Below are 25,853 nucleotides of genomic sequence, written 5' to 3'. Positions count from 1 at the left end.
GGTAATGGCCACTTAAGTGTGGATACGCTACAGGTGCGGGCTTTCCGGGACCAGATGGTGGATAGCTTGCTAGTAGATGGCAGCAGTTGGCAGGAACTTTCCAGTACTGATGTTGGTAGTTCTTGTGTTCGTCAGTCAGAGGAAGCTGAACAGGTAACTTATGCTCTGCTGTCTCGTAGTGTTCGGGACAAAGAACCTCCAGTAGATGAGGATGTTCTTTCCACGGGGACCTTTCGGAAAGCCAGGCAGGTAGCAGTTGATTACTTGCAGAAGGAGGTGGTTTCTCCAGGCTTTGTGGTTCCGGATTCAGAGGGGGTGGTTGACAGGTTTCAGAAGGCCTTGCGTGGTCTTCAGCAGGTTTCCAGGACTTGTTTGTGCACCGTAACAGGTGTTGATCCTTGTGAGTAGTGTGATGCCTCTTTGACTCAGAAGCAGAATGGTTCATTGATCTGGTTGATGGACACCAGATTGGACGGGAGCTTCCTGATGAGGCAGTTGAGCTCATGGTTGCGGATGACTCTTTGGGAGACAGGATTGCGTTTCGTGTGGTTTCTGTGGCATGCGAAGGATCATGGACTCTTGTACACAGGAGGGGGATTGTTGGATGGAGTCCGACTCCACGGTTAGAGTGACTCGGTTTGGGGAGGAGATCCGGACACGAGGAGATATACTTCATGCCCACCAGGAGCAGTTTTACGGAGCAATAAGCGGGCTGTTTGTGATGCTGCTTGTGAGGTGGTGAGGATGCAGAGGTTGCATTGCAGGTTTGGGCTTCCATTGGAGGAACCCATGGTCATCTAGAGGCACTTTGTTCGTGAATAGATCGTTGCTGATGACATCTTGCTGGAGTTCTGTTGTTCGACGGAGGACAGTACGGTGGACCTCTTCACGAAGTCGCTATCTCAGGATTTGCTTAGGTGGCACCCCAGCTCCCTGTGGTTGGTTTCACAGCCAGGAGCTGAGAGGGGGTGTTAGAAGTCATCTCCTGTCTAGTTTTATACACCAGGGCCTTTGTTGTGGGTGTGCCCGCCCTTATGAGGTGTTTTATCATTTTCCTCACTCCCCACATTTTCCCCCTATTTTTCCCATTTTTTCTGTGGCTTGGGAGGCAGCCCTGAGTTGGCAGGAGGATCCATTTGCTGGCCGACTACATCAGGATGTGTGTATTGGAGCTGGCCGACTGTACTTGACCAGTCGTGGACCCTCAGTGCTGGCCGACTGGCTGCATGTTGCTGGCCGACTTGATGCAGTCGTGGAGTGCCTTTTTCAGCAGGCCGACTGCTCATATAGGGGCATATAAATAGGCCCCCAGCCCCCTTGCCACTTGTGTATCATATCGGGATCTTCTTGTGTATATAGAGCAGAGTTACACGCCTACATCTCTCTCTCTCTTGTGCTGTATTTTTTCTGCATGCGTTTTTTGCTCTTGTGTTCCCAGATCTGGTCATCATCTCCGCTGCCTATTCTGACAGCTGCCGCATATTACAAGTGTTAAGGCAGCCCAAATGGGATATCATCTTCCATGTCCATGTAGATGCTTCAGGCATAGCCATGGGAGCCATTCTGGCTCAGCCTGATGGGAGAGTGGACTATCCAGTATATTTTGCCAGTAGGAGATTTAGCAAAGCTGAGAAGAGCTATTTTACCACTAAGAGAAATACTGGGAATGGTGTTTAGTGCCACAAAATTCAGGGAGTATCATCTACTTGGGAGACTCTTCCACTTCTATGTGGATCATCAGGCCTTGTTGTATCTCATTAACAAAGTGGTAATACAAGGCTGATGAGATGGATGTTGTTTCTTCAGGAATTTAATTTTAAGATTTTCCATAAGCCAGGAAAAACACAGTGTGGAGCAGATTTTTTTATCTAGAACAGCTCTGGAGCAAGAGGTGGCTGCATTGAGAGACAATCCAGTGGATGCTGAACTTTTTGCACTAGAAGGGATGTATGAGGAGGATCCTGAATGGTAGGATCTTAAATTGTACCTGAGCACTGGTATTATGCCAGCAGGATCAAATACAAATGAAAGGAAAGTCCTGGTGTTGATATCCATGAAGTTTACAATGATTGAAGGGGAACTTTATAGGCTGGGAGTAGATGGCATTTTGAGAAAGTGTGTACCCAGTTTTGCAAGACTACCATTCATCAGAGAAGCCGATGGAGGAGATGATGGACGTCATTTCTCTAGTGACATTACTTATTAAAAAGATTTTACAAGCTGGGCTATATGATGGTTGATATTGTGAAGTTTTGTAAAACATGTGATATCTATCAAAGGACTGGAAGGCCAGTTTCAGAAGACATGATGCCTTTAACTAATGTGCAGCCCTTGGAAGTATTTATGAAATGGGGTTTAGACTTTGTTGGGCCATTCAAGAAGCTGACACAAAGAAAGAATAAATATATTGTTGTTGCCACTGATTATGTCAGCAAATGGGCTTAGGCTAAAGCTTTACCCAACAACACTGCAAAAGCTTCAGCGTGGTTCATTTATGAGCACATCATTGCAAGATATGGCTGCCCACTGGAGCTGGTTAGTGAACAGGGGACTCACTTCATCAATCACACCATCAGAATATTGACCAGTGAGTTCATGATCAAGCAAGCATATTTGGGCATATAGAATTGCTTACAAGGTGACCACCAACACAACTCCATTCAAGCTGGTGTATGGCACTGAAGCACTTGTGCCAATGGAATTCATGGTCTCCAGTCTTAGAGTAGCAGTGGAACATGATATTGATTACAATGGAGTGCTGAGGAAGCACTTGGAGATGCTACTAACTCTAGAGGAGACCAGACAAAGAGCAGTTTGGGCACAGAAGGTGGTTCAGCAGAGAAGGAAGAACTGGCATGATAAGAACCTGAAGCCAAGGAAATTGTCAAAGGGGATTTGGTTTTGTTATACCAATCAAGATTGGGTCCCAAAAAGCCTAATTTAAAGATTTCCTGGTCAGGCCCCTATCAGATAGAGTGGGTATACACTAATGGTAGTGTAAAGCCGAAAGATCTGGCTGGTCTAGCTTTACCAGGAGTTTATAAATCTTCTAAGATCAAGCTGTATGAAGTACAACTGTCAACCAGTGCCAGCCAAGAAGCAAAATCACCTCAGCACATTGAAGAGGCAGTAGAAGGTGTAGCCAGCTTATTTAGAATGCCTATGGTAGCCACTATTGTAGTCAATAATGAGGCTATGCATAACTGGGCAGGAACTCAGGTTACCAGTGAGGAAAACCAAAGAGGGGAAGCACTGGTAGACAAGGTAGCTCTTTTCAAGAGAGCTTAGCCAGTGCAGAGGACAAGAAGGATAGCAAGAAGAGTAGCACTAGAGAACAAGTCAATTCTTTTAAAGAGCACTCATCCAGTGAGGAAGTAAGACGAGGAAGTGCCAGTGAGATTCTTCATTACCAGAAAGACTAACTCATACAGTAGCACTAACAAGACAGAAGAAAGAAGTGCCAATGACAGTCTTCACCAGGAAGACAAAGACCCGCATAGCAGCACTAATGAGGCAATGATAAAAAATAATTTGAAGTACAACCCTTTTACTGGTAGATATGTACCTCAAATGATTGATGAGAATGTGTGAGGTCGGGAAACCAACCCGAGACCCATGGGGCTTTGGGGGTATGCTTGACCGCGCCGAAGATCATGCATCTATACGGGGAGGAAGTGTAAGGAGCGGCGAAACATGGACCCATATCTAGGCACACTACAACGCACTCATGCACTGGGTAGGCACATTAGGCCTCCCCGGTTGCCGAGGGGGTTACTAGGTGCCATGTGCCTCGGGGGACGCCCTCCCCACCTTGACGGCGATCATGCCGAAGCGGAAACGGAACTGACGTAAGGAAAAACGGTGGAAACGGCGAAGCCGCTGGGATGGCGAACCGTGCCAATGAGGCCGGGCCGGTTGGATCATGGATTCGAGATGGATGGAATGACCCGAGACCACAAGGCCATGGAGCCGGGCCGGGGATACATGAGAAGGGTGTGACCCGACAAGGTTATATCGCGCTATGACGCGCTCAACGGCCGATGGAGCCGAGCTATATCATATATTGGCATGATGGGACGCATTGCGGCCCGATGTCTGGGACCCCGATCCTGGGGCCTGTGACACTTGGTATCAGAGCAGAGATCATTGGGAAGCCCACATGGGGGCGTGTGATGCCAGGACGGGAAGAAATCATAAAAACGGCAAAAACGGCAATTTGAGCAAGACTGTGTGACGGCCACAGAGCCGACGGCACAAAAGTAGCCGCCGACAACAGAAAAAACTCATTTTTGAGCATCAAGATGATGGAATTTGCCCATGATTACATATATACCTATCACGAGCATGTGGACGCGAGGTACAGGATGGCATGCTTGGTTGGGACCGCCGGGGACCGCCGGGCTACAAATATGGAAGCTTCAATAACAAGGCAGCTCTGGACGGAGGCCCAGACGATGGAATTTGAAGACATGTTATACATGAAAAGAGATCGGTTTTTCGAGCAGAATGCAGATATGCAGTCTGTTTTGTGAAAATCCATAGTTGATCAGTGAGCTATTTGGCATGTGGAATGATTGGTTTGGATACAAGGGAAGGTATCAAGGTGCAAGTCCAACTGAGTTGTTGGCAAGGGCCAATTTCTAATAGAGGCCCATATCATTCATATGAGGAGAATCAGAGATATATGAAACTCGGTCCTGGTGGGGCTGATAGCACTTTGAATCAGAAGAACAGCGGGCTTGGGACCTCACATGAGATAACCACCATGGAAGGTGAAGCTTTGAAGAAAACGGCAAAGGTAGGCAATCTAGATATAGTGGCACATGTCGGACCAACAGCATCTGACTTCGTGGTTGCGGGCTGCATCAAGATCATTTGTGACATAGTGGTCATATCAAAGTGGCCGTGCAACCAGTATCGCACAAGAAGGTCACAAAACCGGAACTACAATCCATCGACTCTTAGGTGTATCAAACACTTCGGGGTCCATACCGGCCCAAACTGGAGAAATCTAGAGAGAGCAAACAGATTTTGGAATACAACGTGCTACATGAGGTCAAGTTAGGACCATGAAGGCACATATGCATACCAAGGGGAACTTGAAGGATGGAAACAGCCAGGAGTGCAGGTGTGGCAATGTACTTATGGTTGGATGATGACAGCAAGGTGGCAATTGCTCTCATTGGAGTCAGATGGGGAGACTTGGGCCAAGTGAAGTTAAAGATGAAAACTGCATGTGCACAAGGTGGCAATTGTGCTATGTATTGGTGAATGCTTAGTGGCAGTGTTCATTGGATTCCAAGACAACACTTGGTTTTTGTTGGCAGCATCTATACTTAGCCGTTCAAAGGGCAAACATGATGCATAATAGGTACTCAAAGGCTCGAAGACAAATCCTCAAGCTTCAACATCCGAGCAACTAGGCTCATGAAGTATGAGCAAACAAACATTCGAGCATCAAGGCTCACAGTTACAAGGGTGCAACTTCCAAAGGTGAGAGATTATGTAAAGGCCAACATGGTGTCATGAAGGCTAGAGCAAACTTAAGCTCAAGGATCTTATGGCCAGGATCATAAGCAGGTTAATCATGACACAATGGTCAAAAGAACCTAAACATGGTTGCAGGAGACAGACAGGACAAGAATCATTGCAGGCCGAGCTAGCGTCAGTAAGGTTCTGCAAGTTGACTGCAACTCATGTCCCAGAAGGATTCAGCACCATAGTGCACATGGGTAATAGCAGAGCTATAGGCTCAACACAACCCATGGATTCAAGGGATCAATGGAAAAAGAACATGCAAAGCTTATCTTGGTGTCAAGATAGCTAGGGCTTGGCTTTTGACCAGGAAAACCTTGTCCTCAACAATGTCGACAACATGGATTGGAATGGCAAATGATTAGATTGGTGTGATGAGAGGCCAAGTGGAAACAAGTTTATGAAAATCAATGGAGTCGACCTCCTTGAAGATGGGAATATCATTGGGAACTCTTGAGAAAGCGACGGTCAAGAAGGCCAAAACATACTTGATTCAGGAGAAACAGGAAAGTGCTGCATTGTCTTGAAGGAATCTACATTCGGCTCAGACAGGAGTCAAGCGGGGACCAATGCAGCAGTTTGGTACCTCGCACATTGGGGATTCGGGGGACTCTCGAGCGGGGGCTTGAAGTCCAGGCCAAAAAGATAGATAAAAATCCAAAAATATGCATAGTTGTAACGGGTTAGACACTGACTTTGCTCATGGCTATAAAGCAAGGTTAAGACCTCCCACTTTCTTCTTTCTTAGTTGTAGGCACTTGTTGGAGAATATAATAAACATGATACAAAGGCACTCACTCCTAGTTCGAAAATCAATTGACGAGGACGTCAATTCCATAAAGGGGGGGGGTGTATGTGAGGTCAGGAAACCAACCCGAGACCCATGGGGCTTTGGGGGTATGCTTGACCGCACCGAAGATCATGCATCTATATGTGGAGGAAGTGTAAGAAGCGGCGAAACATGGACCCATATCTAGGCACACTAGAACGCACTCACGCACCGGGTAGGCACATTAGGCCTCCCGGTTTGCCGAGGGGGTTACTAGGTGCCATGTGCCCCGGGGGATGCCCTCCCCACCTAGGAGATTGTATTTCAAGAATGTCCAGCCAAGAAAGTATTTGAGAATAAAGTGCAACTAGTACACTTGGAAGGCGGACATAGAAATGTGGCTGCCAGTGGATGGAATATATGGGTCACTTGTAAAGGAAGATTTGAAACTTGAATGGCCAAGTACACTGAATAATACTAGTGGTCATCAAGTCAGGAAGGATGGTAAGCAAATAACTGGTCATGAACACCATCCTGGTCAAGAATGTTATGAGAATGGTGTGGCTACAACACTGGCCACTGGCCAAACATCAGGACTAGGATAGCAAGATGCAAGTGAGGAGAAGGAAGTGCTAGTGAAGAAGGCGGGAACACTGGCAGAGAAGGAAGAGCTGGTGAACAAGGCGGGAACGCTGGCAAAATTTTCACATCATGAAAACATTGTGTCCCTCTTCTTGCATACTCACAGTAGAAGACATCTCACTTGAGTCACCTTCATCTCCTGCACATTCACCCTCATCTCCTTCATCCTCATCATCTACATCTTCATCTGATTCACCTTCTTTTGTTTTTGGTTCTAGCACAAGCTCAGAGTACAAGCCTTCTAGAAGCCATGGCACAGCATATTCACCTTCTTCATTTTCTTTCTCACATCAACTTAGCAACCCCAACTCCTACTCCTATCCAATCTGAGGAGTCACATTCTTCACAATAGAGTATGCCTACTTATTCTAATTCTATGTTTGCACATAATCAGTTGGCTATTTTTGGTGAGCAAGATGATATATTGCTATCACCTCTGAGGGAGGCAGAGCAGCAGGTTGACCAGGTCATGGAGGACCAGGCAGAGCAGACACCCCAGACAGCTAGGAGAACATCTTCAAAACACAAGTTAAACTCTGGGACGCTTCAAATGCACCAAAACCTTCGTTCTGTTGCCTTTTGCAGTGGTTCGTACAGCTTTGCAGCGATCGGGTATGAACGATCGGAACGGAACGACTAGGGTAGTGTCATTTTGTTCGTTTGAGTTTGATTGTGTTCGCCCAACTGCAAATGAAAAGCTGCCACCTCAAAGCCCAACGAACGGAGGTGAACGGCTCTCGACATCACCTCCAAAGCTCACCGGACGGAGCCTTGTCATGTAAGGAAAAAAAGTGTGTGTGGCAGATCCAGGACGGGAGACAAAGAATAGGAGAGAAAGTAAATGTGTGTGTGTGGGTAAAAGAGAGAGAGAGAGAGAGAGCGAGAGATTTCGAGGCTATGAGCAAGAGGGAGAGTGCGGTAAAAGAGAGATAGAGAGATTAAGTGCAGGGTGTGTGTGTGCGCGCGCGTGTTCTCTGGGTCGGCAGCTGAGTAGAAAGAAAGAAAGATATATTAACGTCTCGTAAAGGCCGAAATGGCCCATGAGACCAAAACAAGGTACAACTGATGATGATGATGTCTCATCCTTGCCCTCGCTTTGTAGAGCATATGAAGGATCCTCACGGAGTACTTTGCTCCCTTTTAGTAGTCGCCAATTTTTTTTTAAAAAAATAAAGAGCAATCAATCTGACTACTAGTAACTACTCACCACTTGGCCTTAATGCTCATGTCTAAAGACCATGGAGATTTAACGTCTAAAGAGCAATCACTCTGCACTTTTTGTGAACAGATTAGCCGGGAGAAAAGGGGGGGGGGGGAGGGGGGGGGGGGGGGGGGCATGCATGTGCACATTACATACCAGGTTGCAGGTTCAAATCCTGTCTCTCTTTTGACTGCCTCACTTTTAAGTGGCACGTGCCCAAGCACCCCGAGATCTAAGATCGGCCATTACATCTTCTCTGTGAATATTTGGAAGATTTGCACTTTTTGTGAAAAGGGGGGGGGGGGGGGGGGGGGGGGGGGGGGGGGGGGATGCATGCATGTGCACATTACATCTTCTCTGTGAGTATTTGAAAGAGGGAGAGGGAGAGGGAGAGGGAGAGGAAGAGAGAGAGATGCGTGTTGCGTGATAAATAGAGAGATTTGGGTGAGTTGCGTGACAGAAATTAAGAGAGAAATGGGGACGGCAGTTCGCCAACAACAGCAGCAGCATCATTTGCTACTACTGCAGGTAGTGCTAGTGGTCGGTCTCATGAGTATGCAATATATTGCAGCTGCAACCAACTCGACGAATTTGACGGAGGCTGCTAGTGACGCCCAAGCTTTGATTGCCTTCAAGCAGGCCATTGTCAGAGACCCCTATCATGCCCTCATGAGCTGGAGCATTGCCCTTGCCAACAGCAGTTGCCATTGGTACGGCATAACCTGCCTCCCCCACACCTCCAAGGTCTCCTCCATCTCCCTGCAACGGCTCGCCCTCCATGGCACAGCCTCTGGCCCTGCCCTTGCCTCTCTTCAAGCCCTTGCCTCCCTCAATCTTTCCGGAAACTACTTGGCTGGCTCCATCCCTGCCTCCTTGGCCTCATGTTCCAATCTCAGAATTCTCGATCTCTCGCGTAATTCCTTCACCGGTCCCATCCCAGAAACTCTGGGAAGCCTCTCCAGCTTGCAGATTCTGGAGCTGAGCTACAACGGTTTAGAGGGTGAGATTCCATACACCTTTGGGAGGTTTTCCAAATTGCAAGCCTTCCGGTTGCAAAATAATAATCTGAGCGGCAGCATCCCTGAGTCGCTGGCAAATTGCTCGCAACTGAGGGAGGTGGCCTTGTCCAACAACAATCTGAGTGGCAGTGTGCCCTCTTGGTTAGGGCAATTCAGACGGTTACAGTATCTATCACTTGCGACTAATATGCTGACGGGAACCATCCCACCGTCACTGGTAAATTGTTCAGCCCTGGGGAATCTCCACTTAGGGGCAACAGCATCCAAGGTACGCTTCCTGCTCCGCTATATACATACATACATACATACATACGTGCATGCATGCATGTATGTATGTATGTATACATACATACATACATAGATATACATACATTCTATGTACATACATACATATATACATACATATACACATCAGCAATGCCTGTCACGTTTAGCATTAGATCTTGTGAGTTTAGTTCTGCAAGTGCTGCTGATAATTGCAGGTATCATACCAAGCTGGCTGGGTGGTTTATCGTCGCTACAATATTTGTTCCTAGGGGATAACCGACTCAGAGGTACTATACCTTCGTCCCTGGGAAATTCCACCAGCCTCATATCCTTAGACCTTTCGCGCAACCAGCTGGCTGGAGTGCTGCCTGCTAAGCTGGGCGACATAACTAGTTTATTACGGCTACTCATAGGCAACAATGGTTTGACGGGAAGCATACCAAACTCCATAGCCAACTGCACTGCCCTCACAAAACTTGATTTTTCAGTTAATTTTTTCAGTGGGCTGATACCCATGGAATTCAGCGCCCTCACAACTCTTCAATGGCTGAGTTTTGCCAGCAACAGCATGACTGGGAGCATACCAAACTCCATAGCCAACTGCACTGCCCTTACAAGTCTCAATTTTGGATGGAATCATTTCAGTGGGCTGATACCCATCGAATTCAGCGCACTCACAGCTCTTCAAGGGCTGAGTTTTTACAATAACAGCATGACGGGCCAGATCCCTGAAGGCCTCGCCAATCTTTCATCTCTAATTACGCTCCAGTTTGAGCAGAACGCCTTTTCTGGCTCTATTCCTTCAGAGTTTGGAAAGCTTGGGAAACTCCAGGACTTGTTTATGTGGGAAAATCGTTTGGACGGGGTCATCCCAACTTCTCTGGGTAATTGCTCTGAGATGATCGACTTAGAGCTGAATGCAAACAATCTCACGGGCCAAATACCCATGTCGATTGGCAAGCTTTCCAACCTTCAATATCTCAATCTGGATCGAAACAGGCTTACCGGCGGCGTGCCAGCAGAATTGGGTAATCTAACCCAGCTACTTCAGCTTACAGTATGGAGCAATAAACTCAGTGGCATCATCCCGTCTGCCCTAGGAAACCTGTCCTCCATCAACATCATGTCATTATTCAGCAACAAGCTCAGCGGTGAGATACCTTCTCAACTGAGGGAATGCAGCAAACTCAATGATCTTCAGCTTAACGACAACGTTCTGAGCGGGGGCATCCCATCTGAGCTTGGGGAGATGCCCAGCCTGAGAAACCTGCACTTGCACAACAACCGTCTCACAGGACCTATACCCAGCAGCTTGGGAGACCTTCACGGACTGCTAAGCTTTTCGCTATCAGGCAACCTCCTCACAGGTAATATACCAGCTTCTCTCGGCGGCCTCCAGAGTCTGCAATTCAACCTCAGCATCTCCCACAACTTGCTTACAGGAACCATACCTCCAGGGTTAGGAGGTTTGCAGATGGTACAAGTGATAGACCTTTCGTCCAATTTCCTCTCTGGTGGGATTCCTGAAGCCCTAAGTGGCTGCACAGAGCTACAGGTCCTGAATTTATCTCACAACCAATTGATGAACTCAATTCCTGAGGATTTAGGAAGTCTCAAAAGTTTGGCTTGGCTAGATCTTTCCATGAACAATCTAAGTGGATCAATTCCAGAGACACTGTTGCGCCTGCAGTTCTTAAGCTTTCTTAATCTTTCCCACAACAACTTGTCGGGAATCGTCCCAAGCGAAGGAGCCTTTCATAATTTTACAGCAGCATCATATTATGCTAACCCCGGGCTGTGCGGAGCCGTCTTACATGAGGTGTGTACTCCAGGTGCTGCTTCTAGCCCGAGCAAATCTCTGAGTCGATCAGTCATAATTGTTTTGGCTGTGGCTGCTTCCGTTTTCACGGCAGGCTTCGTCTTTGGGTTGTTTCTTCGCGTCCGGTGTGCATCCGCCAAGGCGAAGGCTATCGGAGTAGTTGACGACTTTCCCCACAGAGAGATCAATTTGAAATCAGAAGCCGACATCCTTGCTGCAACTGACGGCTTCAAGGAGGAAAACATTCTGGGTATGGGAAGTGTAGGCATTGTGTACAAGGGGACTTCCAAAGAAGGTAGGGTGGTGGCAATCAAGAGAATGACAGTAGATTCAAAGGACAGTTTTGCAAGGGAGTGCCAGACGTTGGGCAAGATCAGGCATCGTAATTTGATCAAAATCCTTAGTTGCGTGTCTGGTCCAAACATCAAAGCCTTGGTGTTGGAATTCATGGCAAATGGAAGTTTGGAAAAGCACCTATATGAGCTGGGTGAGGTGTGCCAAATGAACTGGGCTCTACGCTTCCGAATCGCACTTGATGTTGCACACGCCCTTGCGTATTTGCATCACGACAGCGGAGCCACTCCTGGTCAGCATATTGTGCATTGTGACGTAAAGCCCAGCAACATCCTTCTGGATGAGAATTTTGTGGCTCATGTGGGTGATTTTGGGATTGCACGCTTGATCGAGCCGGCAGTGGAGCGGAGCATCATGGTGTTGGAGGGTACTATCGGATATCTAGCTCCTGGTGAGTAGATTATCCATTTCAAAGAAACTAAAAGGAAGTCAGCTGTTTTGATCTGCGAATGCGGTAGTGAAATCTCATCTTGTGAATGCTGTTGTATGTCATCTGTCGTCTTGCTGCTTGTTTGCACTTCATCTTTCTCATGGTTTGTGGCATATACAGTAATTCATGTGATCTAGACATCTTACCATGAAGTCTACATTAATTTTAACATCTTTTGTTGTCTATTGTGCACTGCTAGAATGTGCATATTTGGCAGATGTCAGTTCCAAGGCCGACGTTTATAGCTATGGCGTAGTGCTGCTGGAGATGTTAACCAGAATTCGACCCCATGATGAACGTAGCAGCTGCCACGGGTCAACCCTACCAAAATGGGTACAATCAGCTTTCCCCGACAGAGCTTCACAGCTCCTGGATGGGTCATTACAAGAAGAGTTGACGCTGGCCCAAGATTCAACTACACAGAGAAAGGAGATGCTCGCAACGATGGCCTTGGCCCTGCATTGCACGCAAGACACTCGTGAGGATCGTCCTACTATGCAGGAGGTGGTGAGGAGTTTGGAAGAGATGAGAGCGGCAAAGTGAGCAGCCACGCCTTGCACATCCAGACACATCGAGCTCCTTTTAAAGGTGAGCATCTCTCTCTCTCTCTCTCTCTCTCTCTCTCTCACACACACACACACACGCACACACACACACACACACCTTGCCTCCTGCACATCATCATTATTGACACAAACATACATACTCCTCTAGTTCTATGTGTGTCCCATCTAGCTATGAAAATACTTCAGAATACACAGACACACACACATACATACAAAACGAGTATGTATATGGTTTCTGCTATGTATACAAAACGTTTGGTTTCTGCTATGCAAGTAACATCTTCTAGAAGATACAGTCCTTTACTAACCTTGTATAATTTGGGAATTGATTTTGTGAAGGTCTTTGAAGTTACATTGCTCTGAAGGACTTTTCCGATGTCCACCCATTTTCTTATTTAATTGCGAGAATTCATTGGTAATAACCACTGGTTATGGTTAATCAATAGTTTCCCAAATCATGGCTATATTTAGTCTGAAATTTAGTGGTATTGTTGTGGACTTGATGGTTGAGGATCTTTTATGTTGAAATGGTTGTATACCTACTACTGTTTTGCTATGTCAAGCTTGTCCCCTTCATGATAGTCATGTGCAAAGGCTTATAGCTTGGAAGTAGTGTTGTTAATTAAATTCAAGTTACAAGTTCATAATCTTTAGCTGTATACATGGCCCTTATCTTACATGGAAGGGTTTATCTCAGTTTTACAACCTAGATTTTCTAAAGGTGTAGCAAAAGAAGTTGTTATAATATTGTTGCTTACAACAAGACTTAGATATGGACTCCTGTTATAGGATTGAAATGGTTGCAGTTTAACAAAGGCTTTTATCTTTTCTTTTCTTTTTTGGAAAAATACTTTTTCTATTCACATTTAACATAGGTTACATCATCTGCAGTATCTGACAGAGCCTTTTACTGAGCTCTGAAGAAGAATCTGCTTTTGTAAGAGCTTTCAAGGAAGACTAGAGGGATAGACTATCTACTTATGAAACACTGCTCTATTCCTAGTAACCCATATGAACCAAAGCAACCAGGTTCTAATAATCTGCATCAGATGTTGGATATCATCTGAAGGAAACTGGAAGGTACCAAAGGTGACAGAATATCCGGACAACTTATATCCCCAAGCATCATAGAGAATTTTGACCAATTGGTGCCACCATCCTTTGACAATAGCACAACTCCAAAAAGCATGTCTGCTGGTTTCTTGAGTGTTATGGCATTTAGAACATCTTCCATCTGTGAAGCCTCTTTTAGCTAAATTGGAGGCTAAATGTAGCACATCTCCGATCAACCTCCACAGAAACACTTGATGCTTTAAACAGTTGTATCCTGACCAACATCTGAGAAGCTGCATATAACACCAAGAGTTAGTTTTACTGAAATTCCAAGCAATGTTACACCTGTCCTGGAGTTTTAATTGCATTTTTTCAAGCATGTAGAAATTCTTGGTTTTTGCATTCCACCAATTGATATCACTGTCTGCCAATGCCCAATCTTTAGGAGTGAGAGGTACCCGTACTTTAAAGGTCGATGTACATAGCATGTGCCAAGCATTCTGGTATGTCCTCCCAATTCTATATGCTCTTCTAGCTGCAAAAAAGGACACAAACAGTCCCTTATAGACCAGAAATTGCCCTATATTATTTATGCCTTTCTTATGCAGATATTTGATGTGCTTCTTAATCATGTGTGCAGCAAGTGTGATTTCTCAAAACCTACCTTGCATAGAGAAACCAATAGTACCTTTGCCAGAATTTCATGCTAGCCTAGTTGAGGATCCCCAATCGCACCTTAATAATTTCAAGAGAGCTTGTCATGTTTCTCAGATTATTGAGGGTGCACATTTAATGATTTATTTTGCACTAACCTCCAATGGCTAAACCATTCCATTCAAGATTTCCTTAAGCATTACGTAATTTGCCATTGTGGTTAAGCAATAACACATTCTATCATCAACAACATCCTTTGAGTAGTTTCCATCGTCATAACCTATTTCAAGTACAAAAGTCTACATAAGTTCCATGCAAACATTAAAAAAAGCATCTATGTACCAACAAAACCAACCTTTAGATTGACCAAGCCAAGAGCAGCCTGAAGAGTGGACCAACTGGAGCATAAGCTTCTTTACTATGATCAATCCACCAGCTACACCCTGGCTTCTTCCATGCTTTGTATATAATTCTAATGGCTTCAATGCTTTTGTAGGTCCAAAACAAGTTTTCATGTTTCATGTTTCATGTTTCCTTGTGTTTCATAGGCCTAAAACGGGTTTTAATGTGACTTTGAATGACATCTGGAGCCACATCCTCTTGTTGTAGTTGCTCTGAGAGTTTTAGTACTTTCTCGGAATGGCCGGTTCAGCATCTGGACTTTGGATGACTTTGAAACGGGTTTTCATGTGACTTTGGATGACATCTGGAGCCACATCCTCTTGTTGTAATTGCTCTGAGAGTTTTAGTACTTTCTCGGAAAGGCCCGGTTCAGCATAACTTAAAAATAGTGCATTCCAAGAAATAACACTTTTTAACTCATATCTTGTCAAAAATATCATGTGCTTCTGCAAGAAAGCCACAACTTGCACACATGAGCATATATGATTGCATTTAGAGAGAACCCCTTTCTTGCATCAGTTCATTGCACTCCAGAGCTTTCATGCCCCGCCCTTGCTGGACATTACCCATAATAAGTGCAGATGAAGAGAGACCACAGTCCAAATACGAAGCTCGTCAAGAACTTTTTGTTCTTTTGTGAGTACACATTTGGCATAACCAAAGTATTGCCAAGCACAACACTTTTCTCCCACAACCCCTACTAACAATCTTATGATGGATTTTTTTGCCCTGGCAGCTTCTTGCGTTATGCCACAGTCCTTCAATATGGAAGCATAGGTGTTGGCGTTTGGAAGAGGCTCTGGCTTTGCATCCATTCATAATAATCCAAAGCTTCCTTGGGCATATCCTGAAACGATCGCATTTGAAGAGACTACATGTCAAACGCTCATCAAGTTACACCACAATTGGCATACATGTCAATCAAAGTAATGCAAAGAACACCATCCTAACCAAAGTAATACCAAGCACAACATCCTTTACCAACAGCCCCTGACTAACATGAATTTGGTTTGCCCTTGTCAAATTCTCGTGTGATGACACATGCCTTCCATATGCGAGCATAGATTATTGCATTTGGAGAGAGCCCTTTTCTTTGCATTGGTTTTTATCAGTTCAGAGCTTCCGTGTCGTGCCCTTGCAGGGCATAACCTCTAATCAGTGCAGACCAAGAGACTATAAAACTCATCAAGAACTTTTTGTTCTTTTGTGAGTACACCACATTTTGCATACATCGTCAAGAACATATTTTCCAAACCTCTAACAAGCAGTCTCATCATGAATTTTGTGTGCCCTTCTCACTTTTTGTGCGATTCCACTGGCCTTCAATATGCAAGCATAGGTGATTGCACCTGGAGCAAAGCACACACCAAGAGACTAAATCTCAGATAGGCTGGACAGAGGTAGCTCGTCAAGCGGCTTTGGTAAGTGCAACACACTTGGCATATGTACTGACTAACCAGAGCTTTCTCACCATGCCCATGTTGGGCATACCCTACAATCAGTGCATTCCAAGAGACTACATCGCAAACAGGAAGCTTCTCTAAAACTTCTTGTGCTTTCTTTAGAATGTCACTTGGCATACATGTCCACCAGAGCATTGCCAAGCAAGACACCATTTTGCAACAGCTCCCGTCGACCAATCTGAATTTGCTTGCCCTTGCCAACTTCTTTTGTGATGTCGCAGGCCTTCAAGATACAAGCATAGGTGATTGCATTTGGAGAGATACCCTAGCTTTGCATCCATTCAAATCTGTTAAGATCTTCCTCCCCGTGTCCTGCTTGGGCATACCCAGCAATCAGTGTAAACGGAGAGATTACATGCCAAACAGGAAGCTCATCAAAAACTTCTTCTGCTTTCGTCAGTACACCACACTTCGTAGAAACTTCTTGTGCAATTGTCAGTACACCACCCTTGACAAACATGCCAAACAAAAGCGTGATAAGCATGCAATCATTTTCCAACAGCCCTTGACTAACATTCTCATCATGAAAATTTGTTTACCCTTGCCAGCTTCTCTTGTCATGCCACAGGCCTTCAAGATACAAGCATAGGTGATCACATCTGGAGAGAGAGCCCTGCTTTGTGTGCGTTCACAGAAATTGAGACCTTTGTCACCCTGCCCATGTCTGGCATAGCTGCAATGAGTGCACTCCAAGAGACTACATTTTGAACAGGCATCTCATCAATCACTTGTTTTGCTTTGGCAAGTGCACCTGACTAGCACTCTCATCATGAATTTGCTTGCCCCTGCCAGCTTCTCTTGTGATGCCACAGGCCCTCAAGATGCAAGCATAGGTTTTATTGCATCCGGAGAGATGCCCTAGCTTTGCATCCCTTCATAACTGTTTAGAGCTTCCTCCCCCTGCCCCTCTTGGGCATAACCGTCAATCAGCACAAGACCAGGAAAATTCCTTCGGAACAAGAAGCTCATCGAAATTCTCGTGCTTTTTTGAGTGCACCACACTTGGCGAACATGTCGACCAAGGTAGTCCCAAGCATGAAATCATTTTCCAACAGCTGCTGGCCTTCAATATGCAAGCATAGGTGACTACATCTGGAGCAAAGAACACACCAAGAGACTAAATCCCAGACAGACTGGACAGGAGTAGCTCGTCACCCGCTTGTTGGGCGATGGCAAGTGCAACATGCTTGGCATACGTAATGACTAACCAGAGCTTCCTCACCATGCCGATGTTGGGCATACCCTACAATCAGTACAGTCCGAGAGACTACATCCCGAACAGGAAGCTTCTCAAAAACTTCTTGTGCTTTCGTCAGTATATCACACTTGGCAGACATGTCCACTAGAGCATTGCCAAGCAAGACACCATTTTCCAACATGACGAACGATCTAAATTAGCTTGCCCTTGCCAGCTTCTTTTGTGATGTCACAGTCCTTCAAGATGCAAGAATAGGTGATTGCATTTGGAAAGACGCCCTAGCTTTGCATCCATTCATAACAGTTAAGAGATTTTTCCCTCTGTCCCTCTTGGGCATACCCAGCAATTAGCGTAGACCAAGAGATTACATTCCGAACAGGAAGCTCATCAAAAACTCCTCCTGCTTTTGTTAGTACACCACACTTGGCAAAATGTCACGTGCATCCCACACTTGGATACCGCATAGACATATCTGTACAGAAGGTGCAGGACCTGGGATGGAAAACTGGTCCCATGTGAGCCCAGTCAGCCAGGGCTCCATTCCAGTCGTCCGAGGTCAGGTGCATTGTCCTGCACATCCGTCCAAGGTCAAGTGTGCATTGTCCTGCACATGAAACAATGCCAGTCCGCGCTGTGAGTCTCCCTTTGGAATGATGCTAGTGGTTTTGTGTATTTGGTATGTTACTGGATGCCAGTGGTTCTGTGTATTTGGTATGTTACTGGATGCCAGATCACTGTGTAGACAGTTAGGTTTTGCATATAGGAAAGGGGCCAACCCATAGGGCTACCCCAAGGACAGATGTGGGCATGGGGAAGGTGTATGGACCACCCCCATAGGGGCCAGGAAGGCCTTGGCTGTGCCCACCAGCCATGGGATGGCCATAGAGGGGCTGTAGGACAGCCCTAGGGCTCTTGGAAAGGTAGCCGACTGGTTACACAGCCCCTAGGGGACTGTAGGTCAAGTGTGGGGCAACCCACACAAGCTGCCTAGCAGCCATGTTTGAGGTGCCTGATGGCCAGCCCTGTTTTAAGTCATGTGCAGCATTTTTCAGCATTTAATGCTGTATTTTTCTAGTCGTGGAGCATTTTTAGGACAGCCGACTGCTGGAGAACCAGCCGACTGGATGTCTTGAAGGGTATAAATACCCAAGCCACAAATCAGTTCATTTATCTCATCATTCACCAAGTGCTGAAGCTGAACCAAGGGCTAGGACAGCCAAGAACAAGCTAACGCAGAAGGGGTGAAGGCTTGAAGGTTAAGGGCAGAGATCCATCTCAGCCAAGAAGGTTCAGTCCAGTCTTTATTTCAGTTTTTTGCATCATTCTAATAAAAGCAAATACACCATTCGTGGTGGTGGGGGCCCCACAGAGGGTATTCGAGACCCAATTCTGTGTCCTTTTCCTCCCTCATGATTGGTATACTCCATGCATATAGCTTTGCATTCTCCTAGTAGTAGAGCTCCATCCCCTCCCCCACTCATTGTACTTATTGCACACCCAGATTCAGCTTTTTAGTTCAGTACTTTTTCATTTTGTTGGGATAACAGAGGATACCCCACACAGGTACACTGATTTGTCTCATAGGCCGAGTTCGGTCTTTTGGAAGACGTTAATAAAATCTTTCTTTCTTTGTTTCTTTCTTTCTCTATTTTTCTGCACATCTACATTCAGTTTTGTGCGTTAATTTCGTCGAGACAAGTGTGCTATTTTTTCTGAGCATTGAAGTTACCGATCTCCCCCAAAGCTTCCGCATGTTACAGTGGTATCAGAGCCTACTTCAAGTGTAAAGATTCAGCAAGAAACCAGAAATTTTTTCTCGCTCGTGTGGCTCCAGTGGGACTACCCCTTTCGGAGTGACTCCTGTCCCTCGAAGGACGGTTGGTTTCAGCCTCCGGAAGTCTCCCACACACAGTGTGGATGGTCAAATTGCGCTCCGAAAAGGAAGTACGTTTTCCTGCTATGGTGAGCTTCGACGACAAGAGAGACCAAGAACCTTGGGACCAGAGTGCACCAGGCAACCCAGCTAGGGCATCTGGCATGAGTGTTACAGAGATGTTGCAACAGATGATGCGAGCAATCACAGACCAGACGACCAAGTTAGAAGAGCAGAAGGTGCAGATCCTGGACTCTGGAAGAGCGCATCCGTTCTCCAACGCCACGTTTTCCATCTCCTCCCTCTCCTTCCGTATCCCAGATTCTAGATCCTCTACACAGGGACCCTCTCACAGGGTCACGACCGTAGCCGAGTTCTATGCTTGAGTTGCAGATGCGTGCATTGGAGATTCGACAACACGAAGACGAAGCCATGCGACGCGTGGAACACGAGCGTTACCTTGCAACTTTGGATGCCAGATTGACACCAGCGCGGTGCCCTCGAATCATTTTCTCGAGAAAATGAACTTCAGTATGTATAATGGTAAACTCGACCCCACAACTCTTTATTCATGGTTGCATCAGTTTGAAGCTTACTTCGCCGCAGTTAGAAAGAACGATATTGACAGAGTGATCTTATCCAGTTGGTACTTGGAAGGTGAGGCCATTCCTTGGTGGACCCAGTGGACTCATGCCCACACCAGATTAGGTATGGCAGCTTATGTGTGGGACGAGTTTGTCCGCGACCTTAAGCAACGGTTTCTACCGCCCCATTACCATGAGCGACTTGAAGACGAGTTCAGGGAAGCACGTCAGAACGCGCAACCAGTCCTTCAATTTATCAATAGAATTTCAACTTTATGTTTGCAATTAGGCTTATCTGATTCGGACAAGAAAGGGCAATTTTTGGATGGCCTTGATACGCAAATCCAGTGGGAGGTGCGTATGTTTAGGCCAGTCACCTTCGAGGACGCACTCTCGCTTGCGCAGAGTGTTGAAATGAAGCATAATGGTGGCATAGCCCAAGACTTCCCAGTCGGCTACTCCCAAGGCTACCACCTCAGGGAGAAAAGGCCAGAACCAAACCGGGTCTTCCCCAGGACAAAGCACGAGAGCCTCTGGCTCTAAGAACTCAAACAATGCATCCAAGCTTTCTCCAGACCAGAAAGCGGAGGTAGGCAAGACGGCTGGCAAGTTGAGTGCTGAGAAGATTTCTCAAGTACAAGAAGGAGGGTAGGTGTTTCTTTTGTCATACAACAAAAGGCCACACTTCTTAGGAGTGTTCTAAGAAGACTACTGCTCCAAAGACCGCCGCCTCAGCCTCCACAGCTTCCGTGGTGAGCCCAGCTCCCATACAGACCCCAGTGGCTGCCCCTGGTTCTTCAAATCCCAATGCTTCAATTGGAGCAATCATTAGCCGGGAGCTCGAAGATAAGCAGAAGGGCGTCCATGACCAGGAGTATGAGCGCAACGAATTGCTCAAGACCTTTGGCTACATAGGTGGCCAGAGAGTCGTTGTCTTGTTTGACAACGACAGTACGGAGGACGTGGTCACGGAACAGGCCACTCGGCGTGCCCGTTTCGTCCCGACTTCGGTGGACAAGCAAGTTGAGGATTTTCGCACAAGCATGACAACGAGCATCAAGTATGAAGCTCTAGGTGCTAAATTGGTTATTCAGGGCATAGAGTTTGTGCGTGATTTTATGGTTGCCCCTCTTATAGGAGCAAACATAATTTTGGACATTCAGTGGTTTCACAAGTTCCTTTCTGATGTCAAGTGGGACAAGCACACTTTCTAGATCAATCGAAATGTGTCAAACGCCCCAGAGACCATTAAGTGTGAGTGAGGAATTCCGAACTTTCCGCTCATAAGCCACTTACGGACTAAGCGAGCAATCAGGAAAGGCGCACATTGTGCGATGATATACATCCAGACTGCCCAGACGGTGGCCAGTGCTTCCGAGAAGTATTTGTGTAACATGCGGAAGCTTCGGAGAAGATCGGTAACTTTAATGCTCAGAAATCAACACACTTTTCACGACGGAATTAACGCACAAAACTGAATGAAGATGTGCAAAAAATAGAGAGAGAGAGAAGGAGAGATGGAGAGGACACAGTATTGGGTCCCAAATACCCTCTGTAGGGCCCCCACCATGGATGGTGTATTTGCTTTATTAGAATGATGTGAATCTGAAAAGAAAATACAGAAATCTTGACCTTTCTTGGCTGAGAAATCTATGCCCTTGACCTGCAGTCCTTCACCCCTTTGCTTTAGCAACTCCTTGGCTTGTCTAGCCCTTGTTTGCCTTGGCTCTTGGTGAAATATGAGATAACACAAATGAATTGTGGCTCTCCTATTTATACTACTCCGGCTGTCCTAAATTAAGCCCACGACTGGAAAATACAGCAAATATTATTATTAAATGTTGCGCATGCATTCATACCTGGCTGGGCAACTATTAATGCGCATGGATAACAGTGGCTGGGCACTGTGCGCCTGTTGCCTGGGAGGCTGGGCACTGATTACACTGTTCTGGAGGCTGGGCAACCTGTATGGGCTGCCCCATACTTGCCCTACACCCCTCCTAGGGCTGGATAACCAGTCGGCTACCCCTGGCCTGCCCCTAGGGCTGTCCTACAGCCCTCCATGGCCTACCCATGGCTGGTGGGTACAGGCATCCGGTACCATACCAGATACATAGAATCACTAACATCATTCCAAAGGGAGACTCACAGCGCGGACTGGCATTGTTCATGTGCAGGACAGTGCACACCGGACCTTGGACTCCTCTGTAGGACAATGCACACCTGACCTTGGACGACTGAGATGGATCCCTGGCTGACTCGTCCCAGACTGGGCTCACATGGAACCAGTTTACCATCCCAGGTCCTGCACCTTTTGTACAAATATGTCTATGTGGCATCCAAGTGCGGAATGCACGTGACATCTCCTTTTGCTTAACTTGACGGAAGCCGCATAGCCTCCAAATAATCCGTCAATTAACACCGGATAGTCTTCAAAAAACTCTTTGTCAAGCCATACCGCTTCGTGTGTCCCTCGGTCCTGAAACTTCGTGAGGAACTGTCTTAGTCTTCGGCCTTAGCCATGCTTGAAACGGTGCAAAAGGATCTGTACTGGAACCATAACTTCTGCTTCATCAACAATATCTGGTTCCGCTTCGTCTTTGACTTCTGAAGGGATAGCACCTACATATGGCTTTAACCAACTGACGTGAAACACATCGCGCATAGTCCAACTCGGAGGTAGCTTTAACTGCATAGACACCTCATTAATCTTTTTGCTGATAGGAAAAGGTCCGAAGCTCCTAAAAGACAACTTCGGACATCGCTTGCCTACCTGCTTCAACCTTTGCTTCATAATCCGAAGATAAACCCAATCCCCTTCCGAAAACTTCATATCCCTTCGGTCTTTATTGGCCTGTCGAGTGTAGGCTTCTTGCGCTTTAGCCAACCTGTCTTTAACTGACTCTGAAATCTCCTGGTAAGACTCCGTCACTCTGTTCGCTTCATGTACTGAAGACGAGGTCCTGGTCAACAATGACTGGAAAGGTCTTCCAAATGCTGCCTCATATGGAGTCTTGCCAGCTGAAGAAAAAGAATCATTCAAAACAGCTTGAACTAAAGGCAAATAAGATTACCACTTACCTTGCTGATCATGGACATAACATTTCAGCACATCAAAGGCCAACTGGTTATATATCTCTGTCTAGCCGTTCGTCTATGGGTGCAATGCACTGGAAAAATTCAATTCCAAAGTTATCAAACAATGCCCTCCAAAAATGATTGGTAAACTTGGCATCTCGGTCTGACACTATGGTCGGTCTGATACTATGGTCCTAGGAATCTCGCCAATCGGGTACCAATGCCGAATGAACAATTGGACAACATCCTCGGCGGTCACATTGGCCCTGCAAGGAATAAGCATAATAAATTTGCTAAATCTATCAACAATAGTTAAGCATTGCGTATTACGCTTACTCGGACTGAGAGGCAAATTCGTGACAAAGTCCATCGAAATATCTTGAAAAGGACCCTCAGGAATTGGCAAGGACTGTAATAACCCTATCTTCTTTTCACGAGGAGCTTTCACCTTTTGACAAATATCACAACGTTGTACATATGTAAACACATCTCGCCTCATCTTTGGCCAATAATATTGCCGTTCCAATTTCTCCAGAGTCCAATTCATGCCCCTATGAACACCTGTTATGGCGTCATGGGCATCATGGAGAAGAGCTGCCCTGAACGACTTCATGACACACAGTCGGCCTCTGTAGAAAAGTCAACCATCGCGTATCAGAAAGTGGCATGGTCTTGTGGCATCCAATGCCTATTCCCACTGTGTACCGAATTCCTCGGAATCCGCGTACGTGTGCTTCATGTCATCTAGTCCTATACCAACAAGATCAAGTCTAGTGGTTTGAATCGTAGTCACTTGTCCCTTCCTGCTCAAAGCTTCTGTAATATGCGGAAGCTTCGGAGAAGAATCGGTAACTTCAATACTCAGAATTCAGCACTCTTTTCGCGACGAAAATTAACGCACAAACTGAAAGGACAAGTGCAGAAAATAGAGAGAGAGAGGGAGAGGTGGAGAGGACACAGTATTGGGTCCCAATTACCCTCTGTAGAGCCCCCACCACGGATGGTATATTTGCTTTATTAGAATGATGAGAAATCTGAAAGAAAATACAGCAATCTTGGACCTTTTCTTGGCTGGGAATACCCTGCCCTTGACCTGAATCCTTCACCCCTTTGCTTAGCACCCTCTTGGCTTTGTCTAGCCTCTTATGCTTGAGCTCTTGGTGGAGAATGAGATGATTGAATGGGATTATGGCCTCCACTATTTATACGACTTTCCAACAGCAGTCGGCCAGTAGATAAACAGGCAGCCAGCACCAATGTCCCACGACTTGTGAAAAGTCAGCAATAAATGCTGGAAAAATCACCAAAAATGCTGCGCATTACTCCCTAGATGGCTGGGCATCATGCGTCTGCTTCCAGAATGCTGGGCACAACCTTTGCCCACAATCCAAGGGCTGGGCAGCCTATATGGACTGCCCCATACTTGCCCTACAGCCATATAAAGGCTGTAAACTCCTAGAAATAGCCTTATCTTTGCCCTAGGGCTGTCCTACAGCCCCTCCATGGCTGGTGGGTTCAGCCTGGGCCTTCCTAGCCCTCATGGGGCTGGTTCTACACCATTCCCATGCCCACACTAAGATCCGGGGTAGCCCTATGGGCTGGCTCCTTGTCCTAACCACTATCTACTCAGAAGCAGGGCATGGGGATCATGGAGGACTTGGAGCACGGCATGGGGATCATGGAGGAGGATGTTGTCGGTTGGTTCCAGAGGGCTGTCGGCTGATTCCAGAGAGCCAAGGGGCTAGAGCGCATCAAGAAAAACAAGGCGACTGATAAAGGGGCTTGCGTTTTTGTATTTATGCTGGTCGGCCAGCTCTCCAAGGGATCCAAGGCCTATAAATAGGCACTCATGCTCATTGTTCTAGCCATTCAACCCTCTAGGGGTTTGGGTCACTAGGAGTCCCATAGGGGGACAGTTTTGGGTGTTAATCACCTTTTATTCAAGGCAGCCTAGGGCTGTGTGTAAGAGTACCTTTTTGTACTATAGCAATATACTGAATTTCCAGCACATCTCTACTCTCTCTCTATATCTACGTTTTTGCATCAGCATGTTGCCAGTAGTGTTTAGGGCTGAAAGAAGACTCCCAGAGCTTCCGCACGTTACATTCTTGGTCTCTCTCGTCGTCGAAGCTTGCCATAGCAGAAAAACGCACTTCCTTTCCGGAGCGCAATCTGACCATCCACTATCTGTGTGGGAGACGTCCGGAGGCTGAAAACCAACCGTCCTTCGAGGGACATGAGTCACTCCGAAAGGGGTAGTCCACCGGCGTCTGAAAACCAACCACACGAGCGAGAAAAAATTATGGGCTTAATGGTCGACCCGAAGGAAGTCCTTTGCCATGTGCATGCTTTCATCCTCCCGAGTCTCCTGCAGAATACCGAACGTAAGGACCCCCTATCTCAATCTTAGAGCGCCAACCCCACCCCCCCCCCCCTCTTCCCCCTTCTCGGCAATGCGAGTGAACCTGTGGCCAGTGGCAACTCCCTCCTAGGTTTTTGCAGCAGAAGCCTGTTGCTGGTTTGGGGGGGCTTTGTGTGTCGCTATCAGTTATGTCTGTCGTGGCCAACGTCTAGGGTAGGCTCGAGCTAGATTTTCCTCTGGTCGCCAAATGAAGCACTGATTGGAGAGTCCTCTGTACTCCACCCACTGAGAAATCCAGCCACCGCTCAGGGTAAGAGAAATCTCCTTCGGTAAGTCATTTGGTTCTGGAATGATGACTTGTACCGAAGGTAACCCTACAGCCTTGCCAACTACCGAGGCATCTGTCTGGGGCGAATTGAGCATTGCACCAAATATGAAAACCAAAAAGGAGAGAAAGGACTAGTACTCCTTTCAGAGGCCAAGTAAGCAAGCTGTTCTAGGAAACCAACTACCTCCGCAAGTGGATCTATGGATGGGTCAAAGCAGGGGCAGAAGTGCGCCCGAGCTGTGGTGGTGTCAATCAA

At 46.5% G+C, this 25,853-nt stretch overlaps 2 protein-coding genes across 2 annotated transcripts; one reads left to right on the top strand and one right to left on the bottom strand.

The window, feature by feature from the left end:
* Positions 1-7,500: 7,500 nt before the first annotated feature.
* Positions 7,501-13,246, top strand: LOC147627400 (uncharacterized). Its single transcript, XM_086816043.1, has 5 exons — positions 7,501-7,724; positions 8,608-9,479; positions 9,528-11,997; positions 12,236-12,624; positions 12,942-13,246. Exons 2-4 carry the CDS (start codon positions 8,622-8,624, stop codon positions 12,577-12,579), a joined length of 3,672 nt encoding a protein of 1,223 aa, XP_086672169.1. The 5' UTR covers positions 7,501-7,724; positions 8,608-8,621; the 3' UTR covers positions 12,580-12,624; positions 12,942-13,246.
* A 668-nt stretch (positions 13,247-13,914) lies between these two features.
* Positions 13,915-17,553, bottom strand: LOC147627399 (putative pentatricopeptide repeat-containing protein At3g05240). Its single transcript, XM_086815285.1, has 6 exons — positions 17,383-17,553; positions 16,501-16,622; positions 16,169-16,397; positions 14,513-14,608; positions 14,114-14,190; positions 13,915-13,948 (listed from the first exon to the last, which is right to left on the bottom strand). Exons 1-6 carry the CDS (start codon positions 17,551-17,553, stop codon positions 13,915-13,917), a joined length of 729 nt encoding a protein of 242 aa, XP_086671411.1.
* Between the last annotated feature and the right edge of the window lie 8,300 nt (positions 17,554-25,853).

Source organism: Cibotium barometz, chromosome 21 (assembly GCF_041138505.1).
Source record: "Cibotium barometz isolate CiBa-2024 chromosome 21, ASM4113850v1, whole genome shotgun sequence".
Taxonomy (NCBI): Eukaryota; Viridiplantae; Streptophyta; class Polypodiopsida; order Cyatheales; family Cibotiaceae; genus Cibotium; species Cibotium barometz.
This window is presented reverse-complemented; position numbering and strand designations above follow the sequence as displayed.

Excerpts from the sequence above, each read along its gene's own strand:
- LOC147627399 (XM_086815285.1), bottom strand. The coding sequence starts at position 17,553 with ATGTTGGAAAATGGTGTCTTGCTTGGCAATGCTCTAGTGGACATGTCT. Across the intron at positions 16,623-17,382 it reads GGCATGGTGAGGAAGCTCTG|GGTGGTGTACTGACAATTGC; the intron begins GTTAGTCATTAC and ends ATGTTTGTCAAG. Across the intron at positions 16,398-16,500 it reads CCGTTTACACTGATTGCTGG|GCCTGCGACATCACAAAAGA; the intron begins GTATGCCCAAGC and ends TGTATCTTGAAG.
- LOC147627400 (XM_086816043.1), top strand. The coding sequence starts at position 8,622 with ATGGGGACGGCAGTTCGCCAACAACAGCAGCAGCATCATTTGCTACTA. Across the intron at positions 9,480-9,527 it reads ATACATACATACATACATAC|ATATACATACATTCTATGTA; the intron begins GTGCATGCATGC and ends ATACATACATAG. Across the intron at positions 11,998-12,235 it reads TATCGGATATCTAGCTCCTG|AATGTGCATATTTGGCAGAT; the intron begins GTGAGTAGATTA and ends GTGCACTGCTAG.